Source organism: Sminthopsis crassicaudata, chromosome 2 (genome assembly GCF_048593235.1).
Source record: "Sminthopsis crassicaudata isolate SCR6 chromosome 2, ASM4859323v1, whole genome shotgun sequence".
Classification (NCBI taxonomy): Eukaryota; Metazoa; Chordata; class Mammalia; order Dasyuromorphia; family Dasyuridae; genus Sminthopsis; species Sminthopsis crassicaudata.
The window spans coordinates 617,494,599-617,519,443 of record NC_133618.1 but is presented as its reverse complement, the minus strand read 5'-3'; the positions used below and the strand labels follow the sequence as shown (position 1 = coordinate 617,519,443).

Sequence of the window (24,845 nt, the reverse complement as noted above, 5' to 3'; positions counted from 1 at the left end):
GTGTTCAAATTTTTCCTTTTTTTTTTTTTTTTTTGCTTCACTTTGTACAAGTTCATAAAAGTCTTCCCTGTTTTTTCTGAAACTATACTGTTCTTCATTTCATATATTATAATTGTATTCCATTACAATCATATGCTACATCTTATTCAACTATTTTCCAATTGATGAGCTTCCCCTCAATTTCTAATTCTTTACCACCACAGAAAGAGTTGTGCATGTGCTCTCTCTCTCTCTCTCTCTCTGTATATATGCATATATGTGTATATAAGTATATATAGGTATATAATATGTGTACATATATGTATATATTTCAGAATATGCATAATTTATAACCTTTGGGTATGGTTCTAAATTTTTTTCCAAAAATGGTTAAATTAGTACACAACTCTAACAGGGCATTAGTGCCCCTATTTTTCCACTTACTCCCCAGCATTTACCATTTTACTTGTCTATGTTAGCTAATCTGCTAGGTTTGAGGTGATACCTCAGAATTGTTTTAATTTGCATTTCTCTAGTCAGTAGTGATTTGATAGCTATGATTTCTTGTAAAAAACAAACAAACAAACAAAAACTGCCTGCTCATATACTTTGACCATCTATTAACTAGGGAATGGCTTGTATTTTTATGAATTTGGTCAGTTCTCCATATATTTGAGGAATGAGACCTTTGTCAGAGAAACGTGCTGTAAAAACTACCCCCCCCCCCGCTAATTTCTTTTTTCTCTTCTAATTTTATATTAGGTTTGTTAGTGCAAATGCTTTTTAATTTTATGTTGAAATTACCCATTTTCCTTCCCACATTAGCTCATTTTCTTATTAAACTCCTTCCTTAGTCACAAATCTGTCAGGTGCATTTTTCCATGCTCCCTTCACTTATGATGTCATCCTTTATATTTAAATCATTTACACATTTTGATCCTGTCTTGGTGTGGAATGTTAGATGTTAGTTTATGTCTAGTTTATGCCAAACTGCTTTCCAGGTTTGTTTGTTTAAGTAATTTTTGTCATTTGCTAAGTTCTTACTTCAAATCCGTAGATTTTTGCATTTATCAAACAGTAGATTACTGTGGTCATTTACTATTCTTATTGTGAACTGTGTATCTAAGGTATTCTGCTGATCCACTCTTCTATATCTTAGAGCAGTGATGTTTTGATGATTAATACATTTTTAATATATTGAAACCTTTTAAGCTAAACTAGCTTCCTTCACATTTTATTTTCTTTGATTCTCTTTTTATTCTGATATTTTATTATACTTATTATTTTATCATATTTTGTAGCACTATATAAAATAATTCTTTGGTAGTTTAATTGTTAAGGCATTGAATAAATAAAATTACTTAGGTAAAATAGACTTGTTGGATTAGCTTACTCATGAACAATTAATAATTCTCCAGCCATTTGTATCCATCTTTATTTGTGTGAAATGTACTTTTTAATTGTATTCATAAATACCCTAGGTTTGTCTTGGCAGCTACCCCACCTCTTCACTTATGTGTCTTATTTTCTTTACCGTTTAGTTCGTGTTCTCTTTCATATCATGCCTTTCCTAATTTCTACTATATTAGAGCCTTTATTCCAAATTAATCTACATTTATTGTGTGTACTTACAAGCAAATGTTCTCTCTCTTGCTAGACCATACACTCTTTGAAGGTAGGTACTTTCATCATTTAGGTCCAGGCTTATTTGGCTCATAGTGAGGTGCCTTTAAATGCATGTTGGTTGTTTCATTTAAAAATATTAACATTGTCTGTTAAAATGTACAAAAAAGGTTTTTCTCAATTCCAATTTCCCTTCTATTGTTTTCTTTAATAGGCCGTGACTGTCAGAAATTCCATGGCAAAATCTTTATATAGCGCCCTTTTTGACTGGATAGTTTTTCGAATTAACCATGCACTTTTGAACACCAAGGATTTGGAAGAGAATACCAAGGTAAACCATTGGACTTATTATATTTTTATTTTTGGACATGTGAAATTTCTTTTTTTTAGTAATAGTATTGATAACTTAAAGAAGTAACTTTTTTACAGGAAGAAAAACAGTTCAGCTGCGATTCAATTTAGACAATCATTTTCTATATAGGGAATGCATTGGCACTCCTTTCTTTAGGTCTGTGATAAAAAAATTCTTATTTTATATTTTTAAAAATGTGAGTGAATTTAAAAAAAGATGTGATAACATTTCTATTATTTATCTATTCAGGTAATTTGTTTTATATCTACATATTAATTTAGAAACATCCCTTATTCTTCTAAATTCATGTATTTATTTCAGAAACATTCTTATTACTTTTCTTATAGACTTTGAACAGAAATTTTGAGATAGGGATACCCTTCTAAGAATCTTCTAATATCGTTTGATAAAGTTCTATAAAGTTTTCTAACTTTCAGTGCCTTTTTACTTTTCCCTTTCATTACAATTATGTTTTCTTGAGCCCTTCATCATAACCCAGCCCACATCACCTTTTTTCTCTGTAGTACTTTTAGGCATTACAAACTTATCTGTAGCTTTGTCTGACTTTATAGCTTTGATAAAAGCAGAAGTTTGGTTACATATTCAGCATTTAGCACAGTAACTGGAATTTAAATGTTGCTTAATAAGTGCTTTCTGGCTTCTTTACTATTTTATAATTTACAATTAACATCATTTTGCCAGAAAATCACCTACTTTTTAAAAAAAAAATTTTTAGCATTTTATCCCCTCATATCCTGTTTATTTGGGGGGAGAGGAAGAGGCATCTTTTCAATATGAAAAAAAGCAAATTCAACACAAAACAGAAACCTAGAACTGGGGGGATGAGCCCAGTGTAGAAAATGCATAAGTGGAAAGGATGGAAAATGAAAGAGATGGTGATGGAAAGTGTTTGTTGCCCCAACTTCTCTTCTTTTGTAGGGAGTTGATTTGGGAGGGTGGGAGGGAGGGAGAGAAACTGGAAGAAAATTGAAATCTTCCTCAATTGAGGGACTTATCTGGAATTTTGGAAGTTGAAGCAAATCTCACTGATGGGGATCCCAAAATGAGAGAAGGAAAAAGAGCTTGGGGGGAAAGCTCACTTGGCTGAGTGAGGCACAGAGTCCTCCAAAGACAAATGAACACTTAAATAGAAAACTAAAACTGGGAGGGGAGGAGGGAGATAATACTGTCAAACACTTCCCCTAGAGCTGGGGAGGAGAGAGAGAAAATGAAGGGGCATTTAGAGATAGGAATGACAGTTTGGGGAGTATGAGAGCCTGCCTCCCCCAAGACTTTTATGGAATGGAATACTATTTCCTCTTTTTCCTCCCTAACACCCACCAAGATAACTCTTTTCACTAGGAATATTACATCTTGGTCCCCCCATCTTCAAGGGAAATCAAAGGATCTTCTCTCCATGGTTACCATTTTAGTTCAGGGCACTTACTCTGGGCATCAAAACCCCTAAATTGAGGCTCTGGGTTGGAGACATTCTACTTGAAGAGAAATCTGGTAGTGAGGAAGAAAAGAGTACATTACTGAGGTGACAGGATATAAAGGAAGAACAGTAGGCAAAAAGCTCAGCACCCACAAAAGAGAGAAAGAAGATGAAGACAGAAAATGCAAGCTTTAGAGGAAAAGGGTGATGGGGAAAGATTGTTATGAGAGTTGAGAAGACTGAGATGGTGGCAGAGTATCTTCCTTACGCTTCCTCTTCTGCCTCCTCACCAAAATCCTCCTCCTCTGCCACTTACTTAATTTCAATATTTTATAGGTTAATCTGTCAGTCAGCACTTGAAATTTATCATAGAGCAAAAATTAAAAATTTTGTGCAACTTGAGTAATCTCTCCAGACTCTGGGCCTCCTTTTTCGTATTATTAAATAAAGAGGTTGGATTGAATGATCCTTGTGATCTGTCTCAGCTCTAATATTCTGAGTCTATACCTAACGCAGATCATTCCATTATTCCATGCATTAGGAAACCAAAGGAGAAAAGAGGCCTTTGAACTGAAGAGGGGGAAAAAAATAAAAGTACAGACTATGGAAAAGACATGATTAAATATGTAAGCATGTAAACCAGACTGAAATTACACTAGTACAAGAAATTTTGATGAGGAAACTCATCTTTTCTGTAATATCCAAACCATATTCTCATTACTCATCAATTATATTCTAATTGATTCCTAAAAAATTATTTTTACCATGCTAAAAAAAATTTAAGTGTTTAAAGTGGTCCAACTTTTTTTTTCTTTTTTACTTTCTGTTGTTAACTTTTTATTTTATTCTTTTTCTCCCTTCTCCCCCAAGAAGGCTATAATTAAGTGGGATATATGCATATATGCATACTTAAATAGATATAATATACATATATCCCAATAATCATATGCATACATATGAAAATAGATTCATATGCACCTATGTAAGGCTGTACTGTGCTTGCTTGTCCAAAGGTGAATATCTTACTTCGCAAGTCAAATTCTTTCCATATTTTCCTAAATTCACCAATTCACCATTTCCTACAGCACAGCAATATTCCCGTCATATAATGTCTAGTTTTTTGAGATAGTCCAGAACAATATGGATTACTATTACTGACATAATGTCATTTCCTTATTTTTCTTTTTTTTGATTAAAATATTTTAGCTTTAACTTTGAGATCAATGATTACTGCCCCTCCCTTTTTATGTAATAAATTCTACTCCTAATCTTAGTATTATGATTGTGTGTATCGCTTATTTCTATCCCTTCTAACTCTTGCTTTACTTTTTCCTGCTTCCTTGCTTGATATTACTTAACCTATCCCCCACACGGATCCCTCCCTTAGCTTGTCTCCCCAGTATTTACCCCATTTCTTTTATCACATTCCTTCTAATGTGCACACTTTTTTATTCTACCTCCTTCCTTATCATGTTGTTCCACCCTCTTATTTTTTTATAAATTCAAAAGACATTTATTCCCTTCCAAATGTACATGTGGTTCTTTCTCTCTTTAACCTAGATCTAATGTGAATAGAGTTCTCTCTAAACATCCCTCCCTTATTCTTTCCCCTTTTCTTCTTTTTCTTCCTAAATGTTGGCAACTTTTATATCCATGTGTGTATGTATACACATATATATGTATATATGTATATGTATATATGTAGAATAGGGTTCCAGAACTACCAGTCCTTCCCAGAACTATCTCCTCCCCTATCTAATACTCTGGGTCACTCCTTTCTCATGCACTTCATTATATAAGATACTCTTTTTTATCTTTTTCTACATGGTTTTACTTTTTTTAGAATGATATACTGAGCTCTATTTTAGTCTTTCAAACTATCTAATTACTAAGACAGTCTTAGACATATGGTTTACATTTTGACATAAAATGTAAACAGTTTGTACTTAAGTCCCATGAAATTAATTTCTAGAATCTTATATGTCATATTTTCTATCAAGTTCAAGTCTTTTTTTTGTTCACAATTCTGAAAGTCTGGCAATTAATTGAATGTTCATTTTTTCTTTGTTGTTCAAGATTATGCCTAACTTTGCTGGATATGATATTTTTGACCACAATGTTCCAAAAAAAAAAAAAAGAAAAAAGAAAATACTTCCTAGTTCATTTCTTTCTTTCTTTCTTTCTTTTTTTAATAGCTTTTTATTTACCAGATATATGCATGGGTAATTTTTCAGCACTGACAATTTTTTTTAATTTTAATTTTATTTTATAATTATAACATTTTTTTGACAGTACATATGCATGGGTAATTTTTTACAACATTATCCCTTAAAAAAAAAAAAAAAATTATCCCTTGCACTTACTACTATTCAGATTTTTTCCCTTCCTCCCACAACCTCCTCCCCCAGATGGCAAGCAGTCTTATATATGTTAAATATATTACAGTATATTCTAGATACAATATATGTGTGTAGAACCGAATTTTTTGTTGCACAGGAAGAATTGGATTCAGAAGGTAAAAATAACAGTTTACATTCATTTCCCAGTGTTCCCTCTCTGGATGTAGCTGGTTCTGTCCATCATTAATCAATTGGATTAGCTCTTCTCTATGTTGAAGAAATCCACTTCCATCAGCATACATCCTCGTACAGTATCATTGTTGAAGTGTACAATGATCTTCTGGTTCTGCTCGTTTCACTCAGCATCAGTTGATGCAAGTCTCTCCAAGCCTCTCTGTATTTCTCCTGTTGGTCATTTCTTATAGAACAATAATATTCCATAACATTCATATACCATAGTTTACCCAACCATTCTCCAATTGATGGGCATCCATTCATCTTCCAGCTTCTAGCCACTATGAAAAGGGCTGCCACAAACATTTTGGCACATGCAGGTCCCTTTCCCTTCTTTAGTAGTTCCTTGGGGTATAAGCCCAGTAGTAGTATGGCTGGGTCAAAGGGTATGACATTTGATAACTTTTTGGGCATAATTCCAGATTGCTCTCCAGAATGGTTGGATTCTTTCACAACTCCACCAACAATGCATCAGTGTCCCAGTTTTCCCACAGCCCCTCCAACATTCATCATTATTTGTTCCTGTCATCTTAGCCAATCTGACAGGTGTGTAATGATACCTCAGAGTTGTCTTAATTTGCATTTCTCTGATCAATAGTGATTTGGAACACTCTTTCATATGAGTGGAAATAGTTTTAATTTCATCATCTGAAACTTGTCTGTTCATATCCTTTGACCATTTATTAATTGGAGAATGGCTTGATTTCTTATAAATTAAAGTCAATTCACTGTATATTTTGGAGATGAGGCCTTTATCAGAACCTTTAACTGTAAAAATTTTTTCCCAATTTGTTACTTCCCTTCTAATCTTGTTTGCATTAGTTTTGTTTGTGCAGAAACTTTTTAATTTGGTGTAATCAAAATGTTCTATTTTGTGATCAATAATGGTCTCTAGTTCTCCCTTGGACACAAACTCCTTCCTTCTCCACAAGTCTGAGAGGTAAACCATCCCATGTTCCTATAATTTATTTATGATTTCGTTCTTTATGCCTAAATCATGGATCCATTTTGATCTAATCTTAGTATGTGGTGTTAAATGTGGGTCCATGCCTAGTTTCTGCCATACTAACTTCCAGTTTTCCCAGCAGTTTTTGTCAAATAATGAGTTCTTATCCCAAAATTTGGGATCTTTGGGTTTGTCAAAGATTAGATTGCTATTTTTAATCACTATCTTGCCCTGTGAACCTAACCTATGCCACTGATCAACTAGTCTATTTCTTAGCCAATACCAAATGGTTTTGGTGACTGTTGCTTTATAATATAGCTTTAAATCAGGTACACTTAGACCACCTTCCTCTGACTTTTTTTTCATTAGTTCCCTTGCAATTCTTGACCTTTTATTCTTCCATATGAATTTTGTTTTTATTTTTTCTAGGTCATTAAAATAGTTTCTTGGGAGTCTGATTGGTATAGCACTAAATAAATAGATTAGTTTGGGGAGTATTGTCATCTTTATTATATTTGCTTGGCCTATCCAAGAACACTGAATGTCTTTCCAATTATTTAAATCTGACTTTATTTTTGTGGCAAGTGTTTTGTAATTTTGCTCATATAATTCCTGACTCTCCTTTGGTAGATATATTCCTAAATATTTTATAATATCGACTGTTATTTTGAATGGAATTTCTCTTTGTATCTCTTGCTGTTGGATTGTGTTGGTAATGTATAAAAATCCTGAGGATTTATGTGGATTTATTTTGTATCCTGCAACTTTGCTAAAATTCTGAATTATTTCTAATAGCTTTCTAGCAGAGCCTTTGGGGTTCTCTAAGTATACCATCATGTCATCTGCGAAAAGTGACAATTTGATTTCTTCATTTCCTACTCTAATTCCTTGAATCTCTTTCTCAGCTCTTATTGCCGAGGCTAGAGTTTCTAGTACTATATTGAATAGTAATGGTGATAGTGGGCAACCTTGTTTCACTCCTGATCTTACAGGGAAAGGTTCTAGTTTATCACCATTACATATGATGTTTACTGAATGTTTTAAATATATGCTCCTTATTATTTTAAGGAATAGTCCATTTATTCCTATACTCTCAAGCGTTTTTAGTAGGAATGGATGTTGGATTTTATCAAATGCTTTTTCTGCATCTATTGAGATGATCATATGGTTTTTATTAATTTGATTATTAATATGGTCAATTATACTAATAGTTTTCCTAATATTAAACCAGCCCTGCATTTCTGGTATAAATCCCACTTGGTCATAGTGTATTATACTGGGGATGTTTTTCTGAAGTCTATTTGCTAATATCTTATTTAAGATTTAGCATCAATATTCATTAAGGAAATTGGTCTATAGTTTTCTTTCTCAGTTTTCGATCTACCTGGTTTAGGTATCAGTACCATGTCTGTGTCATAGAAGGAATTTGGTAGGACTCTTTCAATCCCTATTTTTTCATATAGTTTACATAGCATTGGAGTTAGTTGTTCTTTAAATGTTTGGTAGAATTCACCTGTAAATCCATCTGGTCCTGGGGACTTTTTCTTAGGAAGTTGGTTAATAGCTTGGTCTATTTCTTTTTCTGAGATGGGACTATTTAGACTACTTACTTCTTCCTCTGTTAATCTGGGCAAGCTATGTTTTTGAAGGTATTCTTCTATTTCATTTAAGTTATCGAATTTATCGGCATAAAGTTGAGCAAAGTAGCTCCTAACTATTGTTCTAATTTCCTCTTCATTAGTGGTGAGTTCACCCTTTTCATTTTCAAGACTATCAATTTGCTTTTTCTCTTTCCTTTTTTTAATCAGGTTTACTAAGGGTTTGTCTATTTTGTTGGTTTTTTCATAAAACCAACTCTTAGTTTTATTAATTAATTCAATAGTTTTTTTACTTTCAATTTTATTAATCTCACCTTTTATTTTTTGAATTTCAAGTTTTGTGTTTGTCTGGGGGTTTTTAATTTGTTCCTTTTCTAGCAATTTTAGTTGTAAGCCCAATTCGTTGGCCCTCTCTTTCTCTATTTTATGCAAGTAGGCCTGTAGAGATATAAAACTTCCCCTTATTACTGCTTTGGCTGTATCCCACACATTTTGGTATGATGTCTCATTATTGTCATTTTCTTGGGTGAAGTTATTAATTATGTCTATGATTTCCTGTTTTACCCAGTCATTCTTTAGTATAAGATTATTTAGTTTCCAATTATTTTTTGGTCTATTTTCCCCTGGCTTTTTATTAAATGTTATTTTGATTGCATTATGGTCTGAAAAGGATGCATTTACTATTTCTGCCTTACTGCATTTGATTTTGAGGTTTTTATGCCCTAGTATATGATCAATTTTTGTATAGGTTCCATGAACTGCTGAGAAGAAAGTATATTCCTTTCTGTCTCCATTTAGCTTTCGCCAAAGATCTATCATATCAAACTTTTCTAGTATTCTGTTTACCTCTTTGACTTCTTTCTTATTTATTTTGTGGTTTGATTTATCTAATTCTGAGAGTGCAAGGTTGAGATCTCCCGCTATTATAGTTTTGCTATCTATTTCCTCTTGAAGCTCTCTTAATTTCTCTTTTAAGAATTTAGATGCTGCACCACTTGGTGCATATATGTTTAATATTGATACTGCTTCATTATTGATGCTGCCCTTTAGCAGGATATAATGCCCTTCCTTATCTCTTTTAATTAGATCAGTTTTTGTTTTTGCTTGATCTGAGATGAGGATGGCTACTCCTGCTTTTTTGGTTTTGCCTGAAGCATAATAGATTCTGCTCCACCCTTTTACTTTTAGTTTGAATGTCTCACCCTGTTTCAGGTGTGTTTCCTGTAAACAACATATAGTAGGATTCTGACTTTTAATCCAGTCTGCTAACTGCTTCCTCTTTATGAGGCAGTTTGCCCCATTCACATTTATGGTTAGAAGGACTAATTCTATATTGCTTGCCATCCTATTAACCCCTGCTTATGCTTTTCCCCTTTCCTTCCCTTTTACCCTCCTATCCAGTATTAAACTGGTGAACACCACTTGCTTTTCACAGCCCTCCCTTTTTAGGATCCCTCCCCCACCTTAAAGATCCTCCCCTTATTTTACCCCTTTTCCTGGAAATTACTGTATTCCCTTCCCCTTAGCTTACTCCTTCCCTTTCACTTTTCAATGAAGTGGAAGAAGTTTCACCATAAATCGAATATGTCTATTGATACACGCTATGTTCATCTCCCTCCTTTCTTTCTCTCAGATATAATAGGTTACTTTTGCCTCTTCATGAGATGTAGTACCACCACTTTACACTTTTTTATGATATAATCCTAGTTCATTTCTAAAACTTTTTATTTAACTTTTCTCAATTAGTAAGTGAACATAATTTTTGTCATCATTTTTATTTTTTTCCCAGACATTGTCCATTGGAGTACTCGATATATTTGGATTTGAAGATTATGAAAGCAACAGCTTTGAACAATTCTGTATTAACTTTGCTAATGAACGTTTGCAGCACTACTTTAATCAACATATCTTTAAACTAGAGCAGGTAAGTGCTAAATTATATGACAACCTATGTAAGACACAATCTTGTCTTTTTCAATCCAGACTCCTGAAGTTGGCGTTCCTTGTGTTAACATAGTTTCACATTAAAGCAGATGAAAACAGTAAAAGCTTTTTTTTTCCCCCATGCTATATCAGAAAGATAATTTTGCATGCAAAATTGTACTTGGTCCCCAAAATGGAGTTAATCTGTTTTGAACAGTCAACATTTGTTTCTTTGAATAAATTAATTTTTCTCTTATTTTTATTAATATCTTTGGTTTCTACATAACATTCATTTCTACTTTTGCTTTTCTTTTCCTTCTTCTCAATGGGTTCTGCCTTGTAATAATGTTTAAAAAAAAGAAGGAAAAATAAAAGCAATTCAGCTAATCAAAACTGGAATGTGTCTGAGAGTACAGACCAGATTCCATGCTCATTCAGTCTCACCTCTATCGTGAAGGGATGGTGAGTGAATTTTCTGAACCCCTTTTCAAGATTTTTATTTTGCTTCCTTCTGTTTGTATTGTAATTGTGTTTGTCATTTTCTGGTTCTATTTCATTTTTCATCATTTCACTTGTCTCCCTGTGCATCTTTGAATTCTTTATATGTATCATTTTTTTCCTGGAAAAGTTATACTCTTATTTCATTCACATGCCACAGTTTTAATTATTCCCCAATTCATAGACATTGATCCTTTCAGTTCTTTGCTGTCATCTCAAAAAGACTGTTAACAGTATTTCTTTTTGTCTTTGGCCCCAATAGGCTATATTTGCATGACATTTTGACCTTGTTATTACTTTTGTCTGAATTGTGTTTCAGGTGAGAAATATATTGGTGTTGATGGTCCTCTGAGATCTCCAGAATGATCAGGAAGTCTTAACTGTTTTCTAGATTGTTCTCTTAGCCAGTTGTTTGACTGCTTCTCTTCCCTAGTTTCTGGTGATCTTATTCACTACCTTCTCATTTCTTCCTCTTTTCTTCTGCTCCTTCTTCTCCTTACCTTTCCTTAGAAAATGATACAAGAATAGCAAACTTATAGGAGGACAAGGACCAAGAGTAGCCCATAATAAGCAGATAGGGATGGGGTATGATCTACAACAGAAAAGGAAACATGGAAATCAATTAGATCACAAATCCATTGTTTCCCAAAAACCTTACTGCAGTTTTAAGTTATAAAATTGCACCAATATTGTTGGGGCACATTATTTTTGCTGTATTGTGAAATCATGTTATATATTGAAATATTTCATTTTTAATATTTTCAATATTTTGAAAGCTGTTATATTTTTTTATTTCAGTGTTCACGTAGAAATGATTGGGCAAATAACATTATTCTACTGTTTTTCTTCTGTATGCAAAGTTCTATAGATTGCAGTTGAATAAAATAGCCACTTTTAAAAATTAGGATAAATGTTTTACTAAATAAACATAACCTTTGTAAGCTCATTGAAATTATCCGAGGATAATATAACAGGGATGATGTACGTAGTTCATCCTCTTTCTATATTTTTCTAAGTTATGTTTTCTGTTTTTTTGTAAACATAATTTTCAATAAATATGTGAATATGTGAATTTAAATGACCTGTATACTTTTTGTGTTTCTTGGACTTTTTTATTTCTTTTGAGCATTTTGTTGTAATTGTATCATTGTCCTCTTGCCACATCCCAACCTCCAAACCAAGTAGAATCCCTTCTTTGTTCAAGGGGAAAAAAACCCCCACATTGGGCCACATTTTTGATTGTTTATTTTGTTTCTCTAGTCCATTATCTCCTCTGTTAGGAGCTGGACCATGTATTTCATTATCAGTCCTTTGAAGTCAGTGATGTTCTCTGCATTTATCAGAGTTTCGAGTCTTTCTAAATTGTTTTCCTAAATGTCATTATTTCAATTAAATTGATTTCCTGGTTTTGCCTCTTTTATTTTGCTTCATTTAGTAAAAAATCTTTCATTTTTTACTGATCATCTTAGTTTCATATGGTATGATTTTTCCATTACATTTAATATATTACAAATGCTTCAGCCAAATAAGAGATATCTATTTTGTTTAGTTTTTTGTTAATAGAAAAAGTACTACTCTGTGTGTGTGTGTGTGTGTGTGTGTGTATGTGTGTAGTATTATATAGAATAATACAATATGATATTATTACATATTGTATACAGTATTGTATATGTGACTCCTTTCTGTCCTTCCTTGAAATCCCTCGAGATATATGCCTAACAGTAATCTTGTGTCACAGCATTTAGACATTTTAGTGACTTTTTTGAAAATATCTCTAAATTGTTTTCCAGAATGGTTCAATTAATTCACAGTTCAACCAAAATTGAATTAGTGTTCTCAGATAACCCAACAATTGCTGTTTTCCTTATTTTCTTTGTTGATCTTTTATGTATAAGGTAGTACCTCATATTAGTTTCCATTTCTTTACCTATTTGCCATTTTGAGCATTGTTTTCATCTTTCATCTTTCAAAAATGAATTTTTTATTGACCATTCTTAGCAGTCCTTTTTTAAAAATTTTATTTTTTTGTAGTAACAGCAATCTATTTTCTTTTCCTTCTATTTCCTCCCACCTCATTAGGGGAAAAAAAATAGATAAAAAAAATTCTTGTACTGAGTGTTTCTATTGAAACAAAATATTTTTTCACATTGGCATTGCCAAAAAATAAATGTATGTTTATGTATATATTTGTGTGCATATTATATATGTATACATACATACGTATAATCGGAAATACATGTATTTGTGTGTGTGTGTGTGTGTGTGTGTGTGGTGTATATATACATATATACACCACACACACACACACAGACATAGAAAATTTTTCTTTTTAAGCTCGTCACCTCTCTGTTCAAAGATAGATAGCATCCTTACCTCCATAATAGTTTGTTACATCAGAATTTGGGGGAGGGGGCGGATTTGTTTGTTCATTCTTTCAGCCTACTTCCTGACTTCACACTTTATGTTAGGGTTGATTTCTGCCATCCTGTTGGAGGAAAATTTTAGGCTCATTTTGTTGCTGCTTTTTTGGGATATTGAGTATAATGTTTTTTCCAAGCTGCCAGGGGTAGACTGTGGATTTGCAAACTGTCATTTTCTCCAAATTAGTGTAAGCCAGGGCAAAGTTTGATTGATGTCCCCTTGGTTTGAACTCTGCAAGTTTTTGGCCTGGGTTTGGTCAAAACAATAAAGGCTGCTGCTGGACTCATCCCCCATCACATATAGAATATTCTGCTAGTTCAGAAAACTATAAACTTCCTTTTGGTCTTGGGATTCTTCTATATAAGTAAGATGCTGGAACTGAGATCCAATTTTGCTTCTGTAATTTGAGCCACACTACCATTGTTGATTGCTTCTGAATTTATTCCTCCCTCAGTACACTAGGCGTGACCTATTTCTCTGGGAATTCCATCTCTGTGGGCAGGTCCCTTTCTCAGTCCACCCTCAATCTCTGACCCTGAATGATGGGCAACAGTGTTCCGAGTTATCAGCTCTTCCTGTCCCAGTGGCCTGGGATTTGTCTAAGCTCAGTCATTTGTGGCTGGGAGCTGTTCTTACCATAGTATTCAGCCTCTCCCTGGTATTGGAATGCTTTAGCTTCTAGTCTGTCTATGTCTCTCTGCTGACTTAGGCCAGATAAATGACTTCCTTGGAGATTTTCTGGGTTTCCTCATTAGATTCAATGTAGAACATTTACTACTTCTGGTAAAGGAGTTTGTCCATAGAAGCTCAGCTGTATTGTTCATCTTGGCTCCTTTTATCAATGAATTTACATTTCATAATTTGTACTCAATTTTGGCCTCCTATATCAGAAATGTTTTGAGATTTTAAGTTCCTTTTTTTTTCTCCTACAGGATTGTCCTCTATCCTATCTGTTCAGTTCTTGTTACTTGTGAGCTTTTTTCTTATTTATTTGGAATACTGTATTCCAAGTTCTCCTCTTATACTAGCATCTGCCATGCCACAACATGTGTGATCCTTGACAGTTGAACTCTTTCATTTTGGCTGCTGGCTGTATTTTTTTCTTTGCCCAGCAAACTCAGGATTTTGGTTATGGCTTCACTGAAAATTTTCATTTGGGAGGTTTCTTTCAGGGAATGACAGTTGGAACCTTTGTATTTTTGCTTTGCCTTTTGGTTCTACTAGATTTTGATATTTTTAATTTATGAGATTTTAAAATGTAGTATACTATCTTTTTTTTCAAATGGATAAGGAGGTTTCATGATCCAGGTTTTGCAATACCTCTCAGATTGAGTTCTCTTGACTTGTTTTCCAGGATACTTCCCCCCTCCGCCTCCCCCCCTTTTTTTTTAATAGTGGGTATCTTATTTCTTTTTTGTTTTTATCTTTTGGTTTCAGCATTTCTTGTCTTGGGAAGTCATTGTTTTTTTTTTTTTGGTTCGCTCTTAATTTTCAAGGAGTTAAATTCTTGATTAGATTTTACTACAGTATATTCTAAGCTATTAATTCACCTTATCCACCTTTCTAGCTGTCATTTATTTTAATATTACATTTTCTATTTCTTGTTTCATTTCTTCCAGGTACTCTTGTAGTCCTTGTGGGTAGATCATTTATTTTCACCGAAGCTCTGCTGGAACTTGTTATAAAGTTATTCTTTTCTTCTGAATTTTCCTATTGCACTTCTCTCAGTCCAAGGTATTTCTTCATTGTGTTGAGTGTTTTCTTCTTTATATTAATATTTCCAGCCTCTGCATTTAGAACTTTATTTTTGAGTTAGAATTTGTTTCCTTCTGCATTCTTGGTTGCTGTGAGTCAGATCCTGGTTTGTCCTAGATGTGATAACTAAACTCGGTCTTAATCATTTGAAGGAATTGGTTTTAGCTAAGACATCTATTAGTTTGACTTAGGTTCAGGGCTTTTGCTCTTTCTCATGTAGTATGAAGTCTAGAGGTATCTCTGTCCTTTGGCAAAAACTACTGACAAGCTTCAGTCAGATGTGGTTGACTATAGTAGTAGGAAGCTTCCTTTCAGACACTAAATGCTTTGCTTCCCAGATGCCACCCTGGCAGTTTCTTCCTGTGCCTTCTCAGTGGCTTCAGTACTGACGTTCCCAAGTAATAGTCTAGCTTTCTCTTTTGCAGTGATCCAATCCAGGCCACCTGGGTTCATTGTGGGCTGCTGGGCACGGATCTGATATTGTTTGGTACAGAAGCCCAGTTCTTAGCCACCTCCCTTGATTTAGTTGTTCTATTATTTCTTCATTAGTGGTTCTTGAATGATCTGCTTCTGATTGTTTCTGAGGAAGGCTGTTTTGTACTGTCGTGTTTTTTGGGAGACTTTTGCTGTGAACATCGATCTTCCTCATCTGTGATCCTAGCAGCCATTTTTGGTCAAATAGCCATGTGCTGCCTTTTCTTTTCTTTTCTTTTCTTTTCTTTTCTTTTCTTTTCTTTTCTTTTCTTTTCTTTTCTTTTCTTTTCTTTTCTTTTCTTTTCTTTTCTTTTCTTTCTTTCTTTCTTTTCTTTCTTTTTTTTTTTTTAATGGGCCATTTGTTTTTGTGGTGTTCATCACACATGGGTCCATTTCTCTGGGCTGCAGGTGCTCTGCCATGATCAGCAGTTTAGGGCCTGTCAAGAGTGAGGGGAGAGAACGGGTAGAGTCTTAGAGAGGTTTTCTAATCTCCACACACAGTTGGTCAGTCTGGCCAGTGATATCACGAGAACTGCCCTGATCTTGTCTAGATTAGGAGGGACAGTTTATGAGGAGCAAACTTGGAGGATACTTATATTATTGAATAGAGATCTCTAAGATCCCATGATTCCCACAAAAGAGAGTTCTAGAGCAGCATTGGCTTCCATTGCCACACAGATGGTTGAATGTTTAATCAGGATAGAGATGTGGTCATGGAAAATGAAAAGCCTTTTTTCTAGATCACTGTCTTTACTCCACTGTCAATGTGGGGACTTTAACATGCTTAGCATTTTTTTTTTTTTTTTTTTTTAGCATTTACATTAGCATTTACAGAGTGATCCTTTTCCTATTTCATTCAGTTGTACTCTAGAAACAAACAATAAAAACAAAAAACTTCAAACAACCAAGAATTCAACCAGAGTAACACACAGATTCTTAATACCAAGAAGTGAAAGGAAGATTTCAGAATCAAGGAATAAACTCAGTATTTTGGCAGGCACACACTTTTCAGCATTTCTGTTATTGTCTATCTTTGAATAAATGGGAGCACAGTCATCCACCCATCCATTCTTATATGTCTCTATATATGTAAAGTTCATGTCTCTCCATATTTATGTGTCTATCAGACAGAAATCCCAGGAAGAGAATAGCTTGTGATTGGCTGCCATCCTTGTGTGTGGGGTGTGTGTGTGTGTGTGCGTGTATACATATGCAGATATATTTCATATATGCATATGGATAAGTTAATTTATACATATAGGTATATATTTATTAAAGAGAAAAATGCAAAGTGGCAGAATAGAGGAAAATGGCTAACAGAGCCATTGTCTCACATCAGATAGGTAATTAGCCTTGTGTTCTGTTTTCTGATTCAAGCACACCTTTTTGGAGTTTCAGCCCTCTACATTATATAATGAATATTATACTTGTGTTCAGAGTTGTCCATCTTTTTTTTTTTTTTTTTTTTTTTTTTGCTTCCTTGGTGCATTTCTTTTGTTCTCTGCTATGCACTTTTTTATCTTACTCTTTTTTTTGCATCTTCCCTAAAGAAAGCTACCATCAAACATAGACATATTTATGTATATGTATGTTTATACATACGCATGTTTGTATATATGCTTTTGTGTATATATGTGTGTATGTGTATGTGTATATATATACATATATATACACACAGAGATACATACATATGTATACGCATATATTGATATACACATAAATATCTACTGTCATTCACATGAACACAAATACATTCCTATATATTTGTATAAGAATGCATTATGCTATTTTGTCTTCTGTTTTTCTAAATGTGACTAACGTCTTTCTTCCAAGTCTTCTTGTTTTTCCAACTTTACCAACTCATCATTTCTTATACCATAGCAATATTTCAGTCTTATATTGTCTAGTTATTTTAAATAGTCTAAAACAATATTGATTCATATATCTGACATATATAGTATAGTTTCTCTTTTGATTAAATTTATTTTATCTTTGATTTTATTTGAGATCATGATTGGTTGGGGTTTTTTTTTTAACATAATAAATTCAACTCTTGATCTGTATTTTATGTTTGTATGTACCTATTTCCTATTCTTCCTGATTCTTTAAGGTATCCCACCTCCACTGGTCTTCTTTAACTTACCCACCCCTCCAAAGACCATTTCCTTATCCTCTTGCCCCACCCTATCCCTCTTTAATCTATTCCAGTTAACCTATACATCCTTCTATAACACGCCCCCCCCATTCCTATTCCCTCACCTTCCTATTTTTTTAAATAAATTTAGAAGACTTGTACATGTGATCTCTCTAACCCAGATCTGATGTGAATTAGATTCCCTCTAAAAATCCCTCCCTTATCCTCTCTTCCCCTTTTCTTTCCCCTTTACCCTCATATTTCTTTCTAAATTTAAGGCTTTTATACCCTTCTAGATATACATGTATTTTTCTTTTTAACACATTATCATGTGGGTGTGTTCCAGAACTACCAGCCTTTCCCCCCATCCTTGTGCCATATCTCATTTATTTATATATTATATATATATTTATTTTTATGTATTATAATTATTTATAAATTCATTCATTATTATAATAATTATATACATAATTACTCTTTTTTACCTTTTCCACATGGTTTTACTTTTTAGAATCACATCATATTCAACTTTAGCCTAATCTTTCTTTGAAACAACCCAATTTTTACTGGCAATCTTAGCCATATGCCTTATGTTTCCACGTATAAAACATAAGTGATTTGTAATTATTCTTTGTAATTATTGTATGTTATTCCAATATTGTATGACATATACAATATTGTATTTTACAATATATTAAATATTGTAATTATTATATAAATTGACCTTTACTTTATATTTCTCTTGATCTTAAATGTCAAATTTTCTATTAACTTCGGTCTTTCTCCAATAAAATCCTGAAAGTGTGGCAATTCATTGAATGTTCTTTTATGGTATTCCAAGATTTACAATTTTTTACTGTATCCCCTGCTAGGTCTTATGTGATTCAAATTGTTGGTTCTTCACATTTGAATGTTTTTTTTTTTTTCCTGGTTGTGTTTCAAGTGTATTTAATTGAGCAGGGGTAGCAAGTAGCAGTCATAATTTCCAATAAGACTATCATTAATGCAAAAAAGATAAAAAGAGATAAGAAATTTAAATTTTTCTCAAAGGCACCATAAATAATGAAAAATATTAATGCTTAATATATATGTATCTAGTAACATAGCATCTAAATTCTTAAAGATAAATCAAATTGAATTGGAATGAAAATCAGGTAGTAAAAATATAATAGTTGGAGACTTTTAATGTATCTTTTCCAAATGAGACTAATTTAGCCAAGTGATAAATAAGAAAGAATTTAAAGATAAATAAAACTTGAGAAAAATTAGACATGATAGATCTCTAGTAATTTCTAAATGAGAACAGTAAAGAATTTATTTCTTTCTAGTGATGAGGAAAAGTCTAGTTTTGGGGGTTCCTGGTATGGGAACCAAAAATGATGAGGTTTAGGTTTTGGGGTTCCCTTTGGTAGGGAACCAAATGATAAGATCTAGATTTAGGGAACCAAAATGAAATTAGGGTTTCTGGTGGTCAAGGAGTTAAATGATAAGGTCTAATGGCAGGTTCTGGGTTCAGGAAACCAAATGGAGAGGTTTAGTTTCCCTGCATCTCCTTGGGATTTAGCGCAAAGGTAGGGAGTTTTGGGGACCCCCTTTCCGGCCACGCAGGGATTCTCTGTAAATGAATTTACAAACCCAAAAACCTAAATTGATAAACGAGGATTATTATAGGGATTGGGAAGTAAGGTTAGATATCCTAACAGAGAGGCATAAAGTCTTGTTAGGGAAATAGGTAAAGGTAAAGAGAGGATAGCTAGAGTTTCAAGGTTCCCTTCTTACTAGTACATAGTACATAGAACAAAAATTAATTGTTAATCGGTACATAAAAGCAGAAATACTAAATATATTGTTTTACTAATGATAATGCAGAAAACTTCAAATTAAATTCCCTTAAAGAAAATTTTAGAGTACTTAAAAAATAAATAACATGATTACAGTGAATTGATGAGTCAAAGAGAAAGGAACTACAGAGTGTATCATTAAAGATAATGAGACAATGTATTAAAAATATAAGATGAAATTAATGTAGGTCTCTGAAAAAAATATTCTAAATTATTCTAAATGCTTTCATCTAAAAAAGAGACCAAATAAATGAATTAAACATTCAAATTTTTTAAAAACCTAAGCAATAACAAAACATCCCTAATTTTTAAAAAGTAATTCACAAAGTTAAAACATAAAAATGAAAATAAAATTATATCAGATACTTGTAGTTTGCTGAGTATATTTTATCAGATTTTTGAAAAACAAACATTTGTTAAGCATCTGCTGTGTGCTAGGCAGTGGGATTAGTGCTAAGGATGCAAATAAGGAGAAATAAGAAAGACCTTGCCCTCAGGGAGCTTAGAGGGTAATGCCAGAAGACTCTATGAGAGGAAGGTGCAAGTTTTGGGGCTTGAGGGTGAGACTTCTAGGTATACCCAACCCAATGCAAATTAAAATTGTTCTGTAATTAGTTCATTTCACTTTACACCTGCAGCCTGCTTGGTTTCAATGAGGTCCTTTTTCTTTGCTCTCTTTGGGATACTGACTTAGTACTTGGTATTGCTGCGTCAAAAACGCAGTTTTTCAGCCTTTGAGTACAATTCTGAATTGCTCTTCAGAATAGTAGAATCTGTTGACAAGTGAACCATCAATGCATCAGTGTCCCTTTTTTTCTATATCTCATTCAACATTTGTCATATTTCTTTTTCTCATCTTAGTTATGCTCAGAAGAAACAAAGCAGGTAAAAAATTTCTAATTTCCCTAATTCATTTCTATCTCATTGATGCAAAAAATTAAAATAAAATATTAGCAAGCATATTAAAACTGCACAGTAGAAGTATTATACATAAGGGTAGTTTGGGTTTATGTCAGGTCATCAATAATAACATAAAGAAGACTACAAATATAATAAACCGTAGTAGTAGTGCAAATAGCAAAATCCATCCAGTTATATCAGTAGATTGGGGGAGAGGAGACTTGAAAAAATGTAATATACATGTTTACTTAAAGTGCTGGAAAATAAGAATAAAATGATCTTTCCTTAACATAGTAATCAGTAAGCATTTTACAAACAACATCTCATCTTCATAAGAACTCATGGTAAGAGGTGTCATTATCATCCCCAATAGATAAGGAAACCCAGTTAAATAGAAGTTAAGTGACTTGCCCAAATTCACAAAGCTAGTGTTCATCTGGAGATGGATTTCAAGAGGTCATCCAGACATTGACTCTATCCCTTTATCATTGCCACCTTGCTGACTCTTTACCAAGGCATATTCCTTCAATCTCATCCCCACCCCATTCCTATAGATAGCATTTCTAGCACTAAGTTAAATAATAGTGGTGATAGTAGGCCATCCTTTCTTTACTCGTGATCTTAGCAGAAAGGTCTATATCTGTTCTCCATTAAATAAAATATTTGCTCTTGGATTTAGTTTAAAACTGAAAGGTTTCATTTCTAAGATATGTGAGGAACTAATTAAAGTATTTAAGTCTACAAGCCATTTCCCAATAGCTAAAAAGGTAAAAGGATATGAACAGTTTTCAAAGAAAGACATCCAGACTATCAGTAATCTTATGAAAATTTTGTTGTAAATCACTGATAGAGAAATACAACTTTGAGGTTTTATAATCCCCTCCCTCCCCTGCATTCCTTTGGTGGATTATTTGCAGTTTGTCCTGTATCTAGTTTGTTTGAATATAGTTATTTATATGTTAGCCTCATTAGCCTGTGAACTCCTCAGAGCAGTCTTGCTTTTCTTTGCATCTCTGACACTTAGCTCAGTGCCTGATACACCCCAAAATTTTCTCTCGATTTCCCCTAGCCATTCCAGTATGCCCTCTGGAATGCCTGTTCCATAGGCAACAAACATCCCTTCATCTTAATTTTTTATCCTCTTCTGCTCGTTTCATCATTCCACCAAAATTATTCCCTTCAAAGTCACTAAATCTCTCATAGATGCCAAATTGTGTCCTTTACTCTGTCTTCATTTGCCTGGATTTCTGAAGGCTTTGAGACTATTGATCACTTTCTTTTTGGTACTCTTTGCTCTCAAGTTTTTGACATACCACTTTCTCCTGGTTCTCCTCTCCTTCTCTGACCTTCCCTTCCCTGTCTCCTTTGCTGCATCCTTTTCTAGCTCAAGCTTAATTGAGAGTTCTTAACTCTCTTCTCCTTTATCTCTGTATTCTACAGTTGTTCTCTTCAAATCTCCTGGATTTAATTAGTACGCTGATAATTCTCAAAATTTCCTAAGATGCTCCAACTCCCATTCAGGTATCTCAGATTGGATATCATCTGATATCAACATCAATGTGCCCAGTATACAATTTTTTATCTATTCCCCTAAACCATAAATCCTACCTCCTTCATTACTGTAGGTGGTAGTATCACCCTCCCAGTCCCTCAGGTATGTAACTTAGTCATCCAGGACTCCTCCATCTCATTACTTCCCATAGCTAAGTTGCCAAAGCCTGTTAGTTTTACCTCTGCAACATCCCTTAAACATGCCACCTTCTCTTCTTTAACACTGCCCCCAGTCTAGTTCAAGTTCTCATCACTCAATCCCTTCTGGCTGGTCTGCCTGCCTGAAGTCTATTGCCACTGTAACCCACCCTAAAATACAGAACTTAACCTGAAATAAACTCCATACTCAATAAACTCCAGTGGCTTCCTATTGCCTTTAGAAACAAATATAAAATTCTGTTTTATTTTCAAAGCCCTTCATAATCCCCTCCATGCCCACCCACCCCCACTTATCTTTCAAGTCTTTTTAGACCTTACTCCCTAATATGAATTTCTCAATCCAGTGGCATTGCCCTCTTGATTCTTCTATGAACAAGACACTTCATCTCTTGATTGTAGGCTGTCTCTCATACCTGATATGCTTTCCTTGCTGTACTCCAACTACTAACTTTTCTGGCTTTTTTAAAGTTCCAACTAAAATCCTACCTTCTACAAGAAACTTTCCAGTGCCTTTCCTCAATTATTTCTTTACATAGGTTGATATATATATATATATATGTATGTATATATATATGTATGTATATGTATATGTATGTATATATATATGTATGTATATGTATATGTATGTATATATATATATGTATGTATATGTATATGTATATGTATATATATATATATGTGTGTGTGTGTACATTTTTGTGTGTATATGTGTATACACACATATGTGTGTGTGTATGTATTTGCATGATGTCTCCTACATAAAATGATAAAATCTTCAAGAATCGGGATTGTCTTTGACCTCTTTTTGTATTTCCTGTGCTTAGCCCATAAAGGGTACAACCTTTTTTCAAATCCTTAATTTTATTCAAATCTAAAGGTGCATATCTTCTCATTTTATGACCTACAGAATCAATATTTTCAATCACAGGATATGCATGTATGAGTCTACTCAAATCTTTAAGACAGATTCTTCTTCCTGTAGTGAACCGTTGTCTCCAGGCAGTTGCTGTAAACTCTTGTCCTTAGAAGTGACTTCCCTTCCTGCAGAGAGCCCCGTCAGGCCTGATGTAATGCAGAGAGTCTTCTTCTTTCTCTGAGAGTCCTCTCTTTTATTCTCCCAGAGAATGGGCGTGGGATAATGCAAGGGCTTCTGGGAAGAACCACCCCAGCCAATGGGCTTGCTCCTTCTATCAAGTCAACCTGAGTTCTCACCTTGTAATTGTCCAGAAAACCTGAATTCTCACCTTGTCACTGTCCAGACAACCTCAGTTCTCACTTAGTAATCCTAACATCTCCCCCTTTCTTTTGATTTAGAACATAGGACAGTCATGACCTTGAAACATAAATCCATCAATATGGGAAGTATTACAGATAATTACATAAATAACCTTGAAACATAAATCCATCAATATGGGAAGTATTACAGATAATTACATAAATGACCTTGAAACATAAATCCATCAATATGGGAAGTATTACAGATAATTACATAAATTACATAAGCACATAGTAACATAGTAACATAACACATGCTAGAAGTATATAACATAATCATAATCAAATAATCATAAATTGAAAATTTATAAATGTCCATAAGTCCATTGTCCATTAGTCTCATCTTGTGTGAGGAAGTCCAATGATTCCTGCTGGTTTTTAAAGTTCTTTAATAGTCTTCTTATTATCCATGCTCTTTCAGTGTCAGATGTTTCTTAGATCTTCTCCTTTATTTTGAGGTCTTTCTCTTTTTCTGTCTTTCTCTGATGGACAAGGCGAATATGACTTGTTGGCACCCATCTGATTCCTTTTCCTGCTGAAGAAATACAAGCAAACCCTCTCTCCCAGGCATTTAACCTATCTAATTACCTTCTATTTACCACTTTCTAAATATCTTCTCATCATTTGGCAATTACATTGGAATTGTTTGCACTGGACACAGCCCTGTTGGTTTAAAAGGCCTGTATTCTCCCCAAGTGTAATCCATTTTTGCAATCTGATTGCCTTTTGGCTCACTTATCAGGTAATCCCTTTCTACCATGTGATTGCTTTTCTGCTGGTTGATCAAATCAGAGTCCTGACCTTCTAAAGGCTCTTTAGGTGTAACATCAGCTGCCATCATGCCCCAAGTCTTTTTTGCCTGGGGCCCTGGATCTGGGCCCCTCATCCTATTTCCCTGAATTATTCTACACTCTGATGCCCAATGGAGTCCTCTATTGCATTTTGGACATGGGGTTTTAGGTCTTCTTTCACCCTGTCTTCTCACTGAATCTCCATACCTACACTGAGCTCTTAGATGCCCAATTTTTCCACATTGAAAACATCGCCGAGTTTCTCTAGAAGGCCCTTGCCAGGAGGGACCCTGTCTTTCCACATTCATCATTGTCCGGGTGTAAAAAGCATTTGTTCCCACTGTAGCACAGCGTCTTATGATCTCCTCTAAAGGAGCATCTTTGTCTAATCCCCATATAATTCTTTTACAAATCTCATTGGCATTTTCCTTAGCCAGATGTCTGGTCATTATTTCTGTAGCTGAATTTTCTCCAATAGTTCTTTTGACAGCAGTTTGCAAACGTCCCACAAAATCTGCAAAAGGTTCATTGGGACCTTGCTGTATTTTAGTGAAAGCCTCTCCACGATCTTTCTGTCCAGGAAGGACACCCCAAGCTTTTATTGCAGCCTTAGC

At 34.0% G+C, this 24,845-nt stretch overlaps 1 protein-coding gene across 12 annotated transcripts in view; it reads left to right on the top strand.

Moving 5' to 3' along the window:
• Positions 1-24,845, top strand: part of MYO9A (myosin IXA) — a 274,357-nt gene that overhangs the window by 135,244 nt on the left and 114,268 nt on the right. For 11 of the 12 annotated variants that reach the window (XM_074296171.1, XM_074296170.1, XM_074296173.1 and 8 more), the window contains 2 exons: positions 1,817-1,933; positions 10,299-10,433. In XM_074296171.1, coding sequence (XP_074152272.1) covers positions 1,817-1,933; positions 10,299-10,433 — 252 coding nt within the window. Of the gene's footprint in view, positions 1-1,816; positions 1,934-10,298; positions 10,434-10,792; positions 10,895-24,845 lie in introns of those variants that run through there. The other variant, XM_074296174.1, reaches the window with a different exon arrangement.